Source organism: Mizuhopecten yessoensis, unplaced genomic scaffold (assembly GCF_002113885.1).
Source record: "Mizuhopecten yessoensis strain PY_sf001 unplaced genomic scaffold, ASM211388v2 scaffold10523, whole genome shotgun sequence".
NCBI lineage: Eukaryota > Metazoa > Mollusca > Bivalvia > Pectinida > Pectinidae > Mizuhopecten > Mizuhopecten yessoensis.
In genome coordinates, this window is record NW_018408589.1 from 809,573 (window position 1) to 823,697 (window position 14,125).

Sequence of the window (14,125 nt, forward strand, 5' to 3'; positions counted from 1 at the left end):
GGAGGGGGGGGGGACGACGTTATATTCTGATTTTTTTAAATTTTATTTAATTACTTCGAAACTTGAATAGACTCGGATATATGGTTTTAGAATTTTATAACATACTGACAGCCATATCATTTTATCGTGTTGTTGCCGTGCAAATTTGTTATTTCCAATGGAAGATGTAAAAAAAAAAAACGGATATGCATTTAATATCTTTAAAATCCACTAAATTTGCGCTACATCTTCAGTACAGAGACATATAAAGCCATATACGTCTCTGATCAGTATAACCACGGAATTAGATCTAAGTCCGTGGTACAACCCAAGAACTCAACATTTGTGGATCAATGCAACCGCGATTTCATGATCGTCGTGAGGAGGAGACGTACTATTATTTAACATAACGCTATTTATTATATTTATATCAACAGTTAGTACGAGTTTTTAATGTAAATGCATATTTTGTATACAGTACATTTTAAGGATGACCATATATTCTAAATATAATATATTAATTGTGAATTTATAATATATTAATTGTGAATATATAATATATTAATTGTGAAAATATAATATATTAATTGTGAATATATAATATGTTAATTGTGAATATTTAATATATTAATTGTGAATATATAAATTATAATCGCAAATCCTAACGGTATACATTGACGATGCACTTTTAAATACCGTAAATGCAAATTTTGTGCATATGTCTTTTCACGGAATATAAGATTGCCATCTAAGCATGTGATCTTCTGTTATGCCTCATATACACTTATTACGGCCGGGAAAAATATTTGCTATCTGCTAATGATTTTATATAGAAATATGTATATTAAAACTGATATAGTGATATTCTATTTAAATATGTATCGTTTATTTTATGTTTACATTTGTTTTGTGTTAATTTTAATGGGATGATATTCAAATACCTTCGTCAAATTAATAACGGCAGAGACATATAGAGCCATATGTAGTATATACGTCTCTGATCAGGGGTAGGTTTTGCCATGGCAATTTGAAACACCAGGGACAGTTCTATTAGACACCGGCCGGGCTGGTCGTCAATTATAACAGAGACGTGTAAAGCCATGTAGTAGTTAGAAAATGAGCTCACCGTAGCAGAACTTGTCACAGAAAACGGACATATTCCAGTGGAGGTCATAAACCATGTGTACTTCTTAACTCTAAGCCAAAATCAGGCGGTCACGCAATTTGAATTGTAACTCAAAATCGAAGTTTCCACACTTGCCATAGAAATCAGTTGTGCGATACCCGTGTCTCTATACATATTTCAAAGCAATTAATATGTAACTCAATAACAATCAGGTTTTCCTAACCAATATCCTATATAAATTATCCTTATTGATAGTATGTTTATACAAATTTTGAAAAAAAGTAATATCGTAAATCTTTAGACTATGATTTACTTTTCTATAGTGTGGCTGAGTGTTAATAAAGAAATAATTGAATCTACATATGTTTCAAGTATGCCTTTTATTTAATTTGCAATAGGCAACAATGCCTTTGTGCTTCACAAACATTTAAACATGACAATGACATAATGGCAATAATAAATTATACATATTTACATGAATTCTATAGCAGCAAAATAACACACATTTACAAGGAACATATTCATTCACAATAGTAAGCATGAACACAGGATGCAATAGACTTAAACAAAAAAAATGATGCGAAGAAGAAATCTAAACCTGTCTGAGACGCCTTCCTTTCCGATATAATCCAATGCATGTTAAATAGCCAACAAAACTTACGTTAGATATGGACCTATTACATATACATAATTAATATGAAATTAGTTAATTGATAAGCTTTCATTAATTTTACATATTTTATCCGATTTTATTTTGTCATATTTACTTGTATACAAAAACATACCACTTGGGTCTCATTACTGAATTTTTAATGTTTTCTGAATACAGGTAAATGAAAACTTTGCTCATTATTAGATAATTAAAAATAATAAACTTCCTTCAATGTAATATCACGGACTTAGATAACAATCTAATTCCGTGGTTATATGTAAAGAACATATAACTGAACTAGTCTTACCTTTGATTGATAGGTTTAGCCTGATGAGTTGTTTCTTTTCTGAAGTCCGGTGGTAGACTGAGAATGTACTTGGTTCCACTCTTACGGAAATCACAGGTAAGAATTAGTGTCGTTCATCCAGACTCTTGTTGTCTGCGCAAGCTACGCCGAACAGGGTGACTAAGCGTCTTGTTGAACGAGACTAAGGTAAGAATACGCCTTAAATACAAATTACCCTTTCCACTGTCCCTTGGGTACATCGAGGTCGTACAGGTGTTTTGTTACACCTGGTTGGCATGTCAGATGACACAGTATTGTATAACCGTCTAATTAATATAATTATCAACAATTAATAGTGATTATCTTTGACACGGACTCAAGTTTCAAGTTTTATTTTTACACTCATGACACACGAGGTGTGTTACAAGAGGTCAACATTTTAATACATTTCAATTACATAGCAAAGTGAGTACAGATTGTGTATACAACATGTAAATAAATAATACTACAGAATAATAGCACTGCATTTATCTTATGTCACTTAAAGCTTTAATTGTTTCTCTAGAAAACGACTAATTTTAGGTAAAACATTTAAATTACATATAGAAATCATTCCTTTAAGCTTAAAATTGCTGGGGTTTGTAGTGTAATAATTATGATATATATATTTCTCTTATTGATGATATATAAGTAATTTGTCATTTAAACAAATAATGTGGTTCATCACCTATACCTGTTTGACATAAAGGAGATATTCTATCTGATTTTGGAGTTGCATTCCAGCGTCCAGTCTCTATTTGGAGATTTAGATTAGACGTTCGGAATTTACAAATCATTTTCCTATCTTTTTCATTAAGTTTTGTTAGATATGATTCATACTGAAAGTTTGTCTTAAATATGGAGTAGAATTTACCACGAGGAAAGAGTTTTCTATCTCTTGGAACCATTTCTGTATAAATTGATCTTTTAACCGCTGTTTAACTACAGCTTTGAAATGATTTCTTTTCATAGTACATGTATTTTGAAAAATCCACAAATTGCTAAAACCTAACTTGCTTAATATATCTTTTATGTAATTATTCCATTTAAAATGCATTGGTTCATTTAATTGTAAAACATTTATGTCATTTAATATATCAGATTAGATAACTTGCTCCCGCCAGTTAACAACTTACACCAGAACATGATCATTCTTGTCTTGATTTCTACTTCCAGAGGATATCTCCCGGTTTCTCCATAAACCATGTAATTCGGAGTAGAATTTTTCACATTCACGATTCTTTTACAAAATTGCAAGTGCATTCTTTCTATGGTAATAGTGTTTTCGAATCCCCATATCTCACAAGCATACAATAGGATCGGCGAAACAAGAGAATCAAATAACTTAAGTTGCAATTAAAAAATTCTTGTACAATGCATATATTGACTCAGATAATCAAGTGACTGTCAGTGCACTCGGAACTTCTCGGCCGATTCGGTCATCTAACGTTGGAAGGAACTGGAATCGGGGCGAGGTGTTCCGAATGGTGTCAGTGATAAAGGTGTTGTATACAAATAACAGCCGAATTTCCTCTGTCACACTTTCCTATTCTTTCACTCCATACTTTATACCTTCTACCCATTTTTCTGTGTTTTCTTCGTCTGCTGGATAACCGAAATACTCAGAATTGAAGCGGACGAAAAACCAATCAAACAACATCTGACATGTATCATCTGACTTAGCATACCCATCTCCATTAATCTATAGTTTAATTATAATATGTTTGTCCATGCCCTTAAATGACCATAGCTGTTGATAGGACGTTAAACAGTTTTTTCCCCAATATTTCTACAATACACGTAGTTCAGCTGTATTTTTTCTACAATTCAAGAATTTAAGCTTTATTTTTTTTCAATAAGTTTAGCTATATTTTTTCAACAAGTTTTTTTATATTTTTTTAAAATTTTTTAGCTATATTTTTTGCAGTAAGTTCAGTTATATTTTTTTTTATAAAAAACACGTAGTTTAGTTTTATTCTTATCTATAGATGGTGTTTAACCTATAGCTGTATCTATACATGTAGCTTTCTTAGTTTTATCAATACATGCTGTATGGTTCCATTTGTACATGTATTTTACGTGTATATATATATTTATCTTTATACGTGGGTCCCGTATATTTTGTATACATAGTGTAACAAATAAATTATCAGCCGATAATTAGGTAATTGATGCTAAATAATGTAACACCATCATGTACGATAATGGGTATCGATAGAGAGCAGTACCGTGATGAAAAGTACATCTGAGTAATCGATTGACGGGCGACTGTTGAATTGTATGTAGTGCTATATATACGGCTATCCACACATCGGTGAACAGGTCATTCCTGGATGACATAGAGATAGGAACGTGTTTTTGATGCAAGAAAGGGAGATGGGGTCAGTTTTCGACACCGAGAGCTTTCCTCCCTTCTCATATACATTTGTATATCATCATTGGGGGTGGCATTTTTACCGAAAGATGGTCTAAACCCCTAAAACGTGTTAAAATACTCTGACCACCCAAATTTAGGTCCACATTTAGCTGTAACAAATGATTACAGAAGTGCGACACTCAACTTCAAATCTGGTCAATTTTACCGTTACATCACAAAGCGGCCATTCTTTTGACATCAAAGTTTTTCATCTTGTATCATCAACAAGATGGTTTATATAGAACCTTCAAATTTGTCATGACATATTCTAAGGTGTGCAGAGAAAGAAAACGAGTGAAGCCCTTGGAATGTCCTGGGTTCGGCTCGATTCCTGGTGTGGAGTAATCATAAGTCCAAGACGTATATCTGGCCCAATTGCCCTTGGTGGCCCCGTCCCGCAACCTCTCAGGAAATCAGCTCCTCCAGTTGTATAAATTAAAATCCCCGCCACCTAGGGATGCTTCTGGTCAAATTTGGTTAAATTACAATCAGCATCAAGAAGTAATTGTTGACAGACAGAGGACAAAGATATACCATGGTTCAGCGTCAGCTCACCTTGGTTGTTCGGACCAGTTGTGCTAAACAAAACAAAACAATAGGCCCAATGGGCCTGCATAACACCCATAACCATAAAAATTAACCAATGTCAAATTTATTTGAATTGACTAAATTAAACCACAGCCTAAATATCATTACCGAAGACTCTTGGTCATCCAAAAAGCTAAATCATCACCCTGGGTGTTTTGGTTATTGAGAACAATTTGAAAATAAAGGATATTTTTCAACACATCGACCCCCTGTGACCTTGAAAGAGGGTCAATGTCATTTAATAACTTTAACAAACTTAGTATCCCATCATCCCGTCATGATTCAAATTAACTAACTCCCGACATGATACTGGCCTAATATCATCACCCAGCATTGACCTTTGGTTATTAGGAAGATGCTGTTTGAAAATTTTAAGATATTTGGTTCCTGTGACCTTGAAAGTGGGTCAAGGCACTCTTTTAACAAATGGCAGCCCTTCATCCAAGAATGCTATTGGCCAAATATTATCACTCTTGAATAATTGACTAAGGAGAAGCTGTTTCATGATTTCAACACATTTGACCGCTGTGACCTTGAAAGTAGGTCAAAGCCATTAATGTGAACAAATTGTGTAGCCCTTCATCCTAGTATTCTACTACACAGATACTGTATCATCACCCTGGGCCTTTTGACTATTGAGAGGAAGTTGTTTAAGAATGTTCAGCCCATTTAGCCCCTGTGACCTTGAAAGTGACTCAAAGACATTCATTTTGGCCAAATCACCCTAGGTCTTTTGGTTAATCAGATGAAGTTATGTAAGGATTTTTTAAAAACATTTGACCACATGTACAGTGACCTTGAAAGTTGGTCAATGTCACCCATTTGAACAAAATTTGGTAGAAATTCATGCTACTGTTTAAGTATCATCACCCTCTACTTTTTGGTTATTCAGAAGAAGTTGTTGAATATTTTTTTTAACCATTTGACCCCTGTGACTTTGAAAGTGGGTCAAGGTAATTCATTCCAGCATGCGTGCTACTGGCAAAATTTCATCACCCCAGGCCTATTGATTGTTGAGAAGAAGTTTTTTGATGAACGATGGTCGCTGCATTGGGCCAGCTCACGGGCATAAATAGCTCACCTAATATATTATTTTTCAGTCTAAAAATAAATAGAAGCTCAAACGACTAAATCCCATTGAGTAGGTAGGACACGCAGGACGAGAGTATTCGTTTTGCCCCTCCATTTTGTTTATCTTCATGGGTAACACTTTCCATGTTATGAACTGGGCAGTTATTTTAGTTCCCAGTAGTGGTTCTCGGGACCTCTGGACCAAACCTAGAAACATGAATGTCTTTTTCTTTTCATGCTTAGCTATTTTATATCTGCTTTAAGAGTAGGGATAAATTCCCTCTATCAAAAGGGAAGGTGAAGGATTTTATCAACTTACTTCTATTCCACCTATTGGGCCCTGAATGTCTGCCCCTAGTGGCCCCATACTCTCTCCGCTTATAAAAAAACCTTGAGTCACCTTTGCCAAAGCTCTAGACAATGGTGTAAATCCCTCCATTCGTACGGCAGAAAAAGGATTTAAATAAAACTTTCCTATATTTCCCATATTGGGCCCCATGCCTCTGCACCGGAGGAGGCCGGACACCCTCTGTTATACAAAATGGGGTCCCTTTTGCTCAAAGATGCTCCAGAATAAATTGGTTAAAACCTCTCTATTGGTATAGAAGGATATGGTTTTTGAAGATTTACTTCAGTACCCTAGTGGTCCAATGCTAACTCCACCAAATAAAAAAAACTTGAGTCACCTTTACACAAGGATGCTCTATAGACAAAATTCGGTGTAAATCCCTTCATTCCTATGGCAGAAAAATTAAAGGATTTAAAAAAATAATCCTCTATTTCCCATATTGGGCCCCACCCTTCTGCCCCCAGGGAAGGCACATATGTGCACCCTGCATTTATATAGACTTGAGTCTCTTTTGCCAAAAGGTGCTCTAGAACGGTTAAAATCATTCCATTGGTATGGAATGACGTGGTTTTTTGAAGATTTACAATGTACATGTACTTCCCCCTATTGTGCTCAGCCCCTTTACCCCCAATTGTATTTATACAAAATTAAATCCCATTTGCCCGAAGAATGCTCCTGACAAAATTTGGTCAAAAAAACACTCGTCCATTAGGGACAAGCGAAGGAAAAAGCTGCCATATTAAGCAGATTTTTCCAACCTTTCCATTCATCAATGTAGTCTGTTTGTTTTATGAACAATTACTATGTCTTTTAGAAATACAAAATTGGATTACATGTATATCAAAGAGGACATTCATACAAAAAAGTTCTTTCAATTTTTTTTATTCATTTGTTATGTAGACTCAAGTATAATATAGTATAGTAGGAATGCAGATACATGTAAGTCTGTGAGAATTATTTTCTCCAAGAACTCAAAAAGTATTGAGGTTTGTCGCTTTCACCAGCAGACCACAACTTCGCATTCAGGACACAAGAAGGAGAAATGTACATGTACAGTCCATCAATATTAGGGAGAAGTTGTTGTTTTGGGTTGACCATCCCATCCATTCAACATTTATTATGAATTAAGATAAACAAAAAACTACAAGATATGACAGGGGTACATACCCTATAGAAACATGATTTACCACACAGGTATCAGGTAAACAAAGAGTCGTGCAAATGTTTTCCCTTCCACAAATCTGAGGACTTTCAGTTTTGAAAAGCACTATGAACAGACAAAATTTCTGACAAACTCTCTCTAGTAACAAACTTATTAAGTTTTCATTAGTGGACTATCTTATTTTACTAAATAATTGAGGCATCCCTCCTGTACCTGTTTTCAAAATGCTGTTGTTGACCCAATGAATAGTGATATTGGAATACAGTGCCGCACAGATACCTCTGTGTAGGTTACACGAAACACAATTTCCTCATCACAGATACCTCTGTGTAGGTTACATGAAACACAATTTCCTCATCACAGATTCCTCTGTGTAGGTTACACGAAACACAATTTCCGCAGCACAGATTCCTCTGTGTAGGTTACACGAAACACAATTTCCTCATCACAGATTTCACACTTGGAATGTCTTCCCTTATAATGTACTGAAATTTGCATTTATTCAATTTGATATAACTAATTGAAATTTAGTTAAATTTCAATTGAAAACAAATTTAATTGAAATTAAAGTAACTGAATAATTTTTTTTATTGAAATTTAGGTACATGTACCTGAATAAAAAAAAAAAATATGACATTATTGAACTTTAGGTAACTGAATATTTATTTTTTATCAATTTACCGGGTAGGTAACTGATTAAAAATAATAATTGAAATTTAGGTAACTGAATAAAAAAAAATATTGAAATTTAGGTAACTGAATAAAACAAGAGGCCCAAGGGCCTTAGCGGTCACCTGAGTTATATCATAGATACTGGTAGCTTTATTTTATTGTTTAGATGTGATGTGGAAATCAGCATGTAAACTAAGTGAAATTCAATACTTGTCATGTCATCAATGGATAAGAATTTGAAAATATTGGTAAATGTTTCCTTTGGGGCCCCGCTCTAGCCCCTGGGGATGGGGCAGGAATCCTAATTTTACAAAGTAAAACTCTCATTTACCCAAGATGATTCTGACTAAGTTTGAGCAATTTTCTGCTGAAAATATATAAAATATATACCGAAAAGTGTTATTTCCCTATATAAACTATATTAAACGTTAACCCCTCCCCAAGGGAGAACGGATAGCTCGGGGTCCTGATATTTTCAATTTAAATAAAGCCCCTGATGATCTTTCTTTCCACGTAAAGAAAATCACTGTAGTACCTCTGAGTCTGGAGAAGAAGATTTTTGAAATATTGATTAATTTTCCCTTTGGGGCCCCGCCCTGGCCCCAGGGGTCGGGGTAGGAATCTCAATTTTACAATTTGAAACCATCTACCTCCAAGGATAATTCTCACCAAGTAAAAATAATTTCCTACAGAAAGTTGTCAAAATATACCCAAAAGTGTTATTTCCCTATATAAACTATAGTAAACTTTACCCCCTCCCCAAGGGAGAACGGATAGCTCGGGGGTCCTGAAATTTACAATTTAAGTAAAGCCCCTGATGATCTTTCTTTCCACGTAGAGAAAATCACTGTAGTACCTCTGAGTCTGGAGAAGAAGATTTTTGAAATATTGATTAATTTTCCCTTTGGGGCCCCGCCCTGGCCCCAGGGGTCGGGGTAGGAATCTCAATTTTACAATTTGAAACCATCTACCTCCAAGGATAATTCTCACCAAGTAAAAATAATTTCCTACAGAAAGTTGTCAAAATATACCCAAAAGTGTTATTTCCCTATATAAACTATAGTAAACTTTACCCCCTCCCCAAGGGAGAACGGATAGCTCGGGGGTCCTGAAATTTACAATTTAAGTAAAGCCCCTGATGATCTTTCTTTCCACGTAGAGAAAATCACTGTAGTACCTGTGAGTCTGGAGAAGAAGATTTTTGAAATATTGGATAATTTTCCCTTTGGGGCCCCGCCCTGGCCCCAGGGGTGGGGGTAGGAATCCCAATTTTACAATTTTGAAGCCTCATCTACCAAGGATGATTCTGACCAAGTTTGAAAAAAATCCATCCACTGGTTCTTGAGAAGAAGTTGAAAATGTAAAAGTTTACGCACGACGCACGACGGACGACGGACGACGACGGACGAAAAGCGATTGGAATAGGTCACTTGAGCAAAGCTCAGGTGACCTAAAAATATATTGAAATTTAGGTAACTGTATAAGGTGTTCCTTACAACAGAGAACACACCTTTAAGGATTACCTTCTTTGTGTGACCTAACATGTCTCTTTAAGTTAGATGACTGTATAAATCTCTTACTGCAGACAACACATTTGTAAGGCTTCTCTCCTGTATGTGTCATTGTATGTTTTTGTAGGGAGTCTTGCCTACTGAATTCCTTGCCGCAGAAATCACATTTGTAGGGATTGTCTCCAATATGTGTCCTGAAATGAGTCTGTAGGTGAGACGATTGACTAAACGCCTTACTACATACATCACACTTATAAGGGCTGTCTCCTGTATGTATCCTGAAATGTGTCTGTAGATGTGACGACTGACCAAACCCCTTACCACAGATATCACATTTGTAAGGTTTCTCGCCTGTATGTGTCCTTGTATGCTTTTGTAGGGTGTCCCTCCTTATAAATTGTTTTCCGCAGAAATCACACTTGTAAGGCCTCGTTCCCGTATGAGACCTGAAATGTCTCTGTAATTTAGATGATACGTTAAATTCCTTCCCACAGACATCACACTTGTAAGGATTCTCTCCTGTATGTGTCCTGAGATGTCTCTGTAGGTGAGCTGGTTGACTAAACCCTTTACCACAAACATCACAATGGTGAGACTTCTTTGTGTGTGTAGTTTGGTGATTCATTAGGATATGTTTATTCTCAAACATCCTACCACAGACATCGCACTTGTTGATATTTGTCTCATCCATGGTTTAATGTATGATACTGTCAATCTTTAAGTCACAACACAATGGTTATCTTTTGTTTAAAACTTTTTATATGTATAAATTTCCGCCAATCTTCAAATACCTTCCATAAAATGACAGTGGAAGAGAGTGTTCGATGCAGCGTTTTTATATCATCAGAAGAAGATGGTAAAGACTGCCTTTTCTACACTTCTTGTATCCATGCATTCATCTGAAACACCAATAGAAACATTAATTAGAAGCATAAACAGAGAATCCTACCACTGCAGCTGGCGAATTAGCAATTGCATGGTTTAAAATCATAATCGATCATCAGTTTGTAAATGGAATGGGTAAAGCGATTGATGATTGACTCCATAATTGTTTATAATTTTATGGGGATGAATGTTTACCCAAATAAAGTGAGAACACCACTGTTACATCAATACATGTAGATGGAGTTATAAACTATGCATTAGGTTTGGTTATTTTATAATGAGCTGGGATTTCAAATGCAAGCAACTTTTATGTAGTCTTGTCAATATAAAGTTAGTCAAGAGGCCCAGAGGGCCTGTATCGCTCACCGGATATTTAAGCTACCAGCCAAATATTATCAGATGATTCTATGATTTTTGGGTTTTCTTCAGAAGTTTGAAGTGTTTGACATATTTGTCCCTGGGACCTTGTAAGTAGGTCAAGGTCATTTTCCTTCTCAAACTTCCAAGAAGCTACCATCCAAATCTTATAAAGTAATGCCTTTTGGTTCTTCAGAACAAATAGTTTGAAATGTTGTGACCTTTAAAGTAGGTTGAGGTAATTTCCATTTGCAAAATTTGGAGAGCTCTACCTCAAGAACCCACCAGCCAAATATTATGATACAAAGCCTTTCGATTAATTATTTAGAAGAAGTCATTTGATGTTTTTCACATATTTGACCCCAGTGACACTGAAAGTAGGTCAAGGTCATTTTCATTTGCAAATTTTGTTGTGCTCAATCTAAAGAAGTTACCAGCCAAATATTAAGATTCTATACCTTTCAGTTCCTCAGAAAAATGGCTTGAAGTGTTCGACCCCAGTGACCTTGAACGAAGGTGAAGGTAATTTTCATTTGTAAACTTTGTTAGGCTTCATCCAAGGAAGCTAACAGCCATATATTGAGATTCTATAACTTTCAGTTCTTCAGAAGAAATTGTTTAGAGTGTTTGACATATTTGACCCCTGTGATCTTATGAGGAGATCCAGGTTATTTTCATTTGCAAACTTTGTCAGATGCCATCCGAGAAAGCTACCAGCCAAATCATAAATCTATGCTCTAAGGTGATTCAGAAAAAGTTGTTAAAAGTGTTTAAGACATTTGACCCCTGTGATTTGAAAGCAGGTCAGGGTCATTTTCATTCTCAAACTTAGTCGGGCTCTATTCCAGGAAGCTATACAGACACGGAAACTCATCCTTTGGGATATATACCCTACTCTATACAGATGTTCATGCATCTCACTTTATTATACTACAAAGTGCAGCATAAATGGGTTGGGTCAATCCCCAGCATCCTCAGCATCATCACAAGGACAAAAAAGGTCAATAAATCTAGCTGCCAGAACGGAATGCATCTGTTGTAAAGATGAAAATTCAAAACATATACACATGCATTGTATATAACTTATAAGTGCAATCTGTTGTGTACAAACTTTGATAAGCATTTTTGTAACATGGATCATTTTTCTTAAACATGGTCTTGACTGACTTGCTGCTAATTTGCAATTTTGATTATTATATTATGACTTTGATGTGGAATGGGGCATGCAGTATATATTATATTTGTAAAAAAATATTCTGACCTCAAATATGTAAATATGCCATTATAGCCATACAAATTCTACCTTGATTGGTGATATATGTGAAATGTTAGAATGCTATGGACAAAAAACAATGCCATTAAATCATTATCATGTATTTGAATATATTTACATGTAGGTATTTACCTTTATATTCTATAGGTTACATGTACATTGTATTTTTTAAAGATATTTATGAATTATTATTAAATTATAACACATACTGCATCTTGTTGATCACTTTCAACCTTTGAGTATTAAACTTCAAATGGCGTGTCTCTTACAATGTGTTCTTGTATTTTATATAAGTAATTTTACTTAAGAATTTGGCATTAACATAAGTGTGTGTTAAATTCAGTTTTACATTTCATTTATCACAGATGCCGAACAAAAGAGGTGCAGGCCAGACAGGCAGAAGAGGAAGAAAACTGCTGAAGATGTGTATACAATTCAGCATGCCTACATTGACAGGGAGATGGTGAAGACCGATCTACAGATCACCCTTTTAAAGAAAAGTTTAGAAAATTTTGAAAGTCAGCAAGACACTGTCAGCCTTCTAGCTGCTTTGTCTGATTAGCTGAATATTGTGTACAAGGACATCTTGGGATGGCTGGGATGGCAGAGTGCAATAATTAGGTCACTGTGACCTATGACTGACCTTTGACCTTAAGTTTTGAAAAAGTTTGTCCGGGGCATAGCTTCTGTACCATTTCACATGGAGTTTGTCAGGGGCATATCTTCTATACTATTTCACCTGGAGTAACCAGATTTGGTGTACAAGGACATCTTGGGATGGCAGAGTGCAATAATAAGGTCACTGTGACCTATGACTGACCTATGCAGACCTTAAGTTTTGAAAAAGTTTGTCCGGGGCATATCTTCTGTACCATTTCACATGGAGTTTGTCAGGGGCATATCACCAGATTTCAGAAAATTCAGAAAACTAAGAGATCAGCAAAGGTTTGTTGTACTACCAATGGAGACATTATTGAGGCTGATATTTATAACTTATTAATTGACTTAATTCATGTATATAAATTTGTTAAAAATTGTATTGTAAAAGATTATTTCAATATTTGAATGTATGTAAATGATGTTTATACTTTTTAGCCCACCATCATCAGAGTATGGGCTGTTCAAATATCTTTTTGTTCATGGTATGGTTGTCCATCCTTAAATTCTTTCACTCAGTTTAAAGTTTGAAGTTTCTGGAAAACTTTTCTCCATACATATTTGGATTGTCACTCTTTTACACTGTTGTTTATTATAAGGTTGAGGTACTTTTATAGAGTGAAAACAATGTACTGAACCATATTTTCATATTTTAGGGGCCAAAACTGATTAATTGGACTTGGTTAAAGTTTTGGGGCAGGTTTTAGGTTAAAATTGGATCACCACCATCAATAGGCTGTTGACTATTTTACAATGTCTGGTCACATCTTTTCTTTAGAAATGTACAACATGTTGAGGTACAGCAAATCCTCCTTATATTGCCCCATTTTGTTCAAAGAAATGTTGGCATTATAAAGGGATATGGCAATAAATTGAGGGAAACGTATAAAGGAATTCTTTACAAGTACAGAATTAAGGGACCTTAAAATATGTTGGGGGTGAGCAAGGTAGCTAATGAATTAATTTATACTTTCTATCTTATAACATTATCTATTACCTATAGGCGAGCTATGCTGTTCTCCAACAGCTCTTGTTTGAAAAGTGGTCCTCTTTAACGAACTAAAATGTAATACTGTGAATATAAAACAAAACAAAACAGAAA

The 14,125-nt window shown here is 35.1% G+C and overlaps 1 protein-coding gene across 1 annotated transcript in view; it reads right to left on the bottom strand.

The window, feature by feature from the left end:
- Positions 1-11,437, bottom strand: part of LOC110460941 (zinc finger protein 836-like) — a 22,279-nt gene extending 10,842 nt beyond the window's left edge. The window contains exon 1 of the mRNA XM_021514170.1: positions 9,864-11,437. Coding sequence (XP_021369845.1) covers positions 9,864-10,542 — 679 coding nt within the window. The 5' untranslated portion in view covers positions 10,543-11,437. The remainder of the gene's footprint in view (positions 1-9,863) is intronic.
- Positions 11,438-14,125: the final 2,688 nt, after the last annotated feature.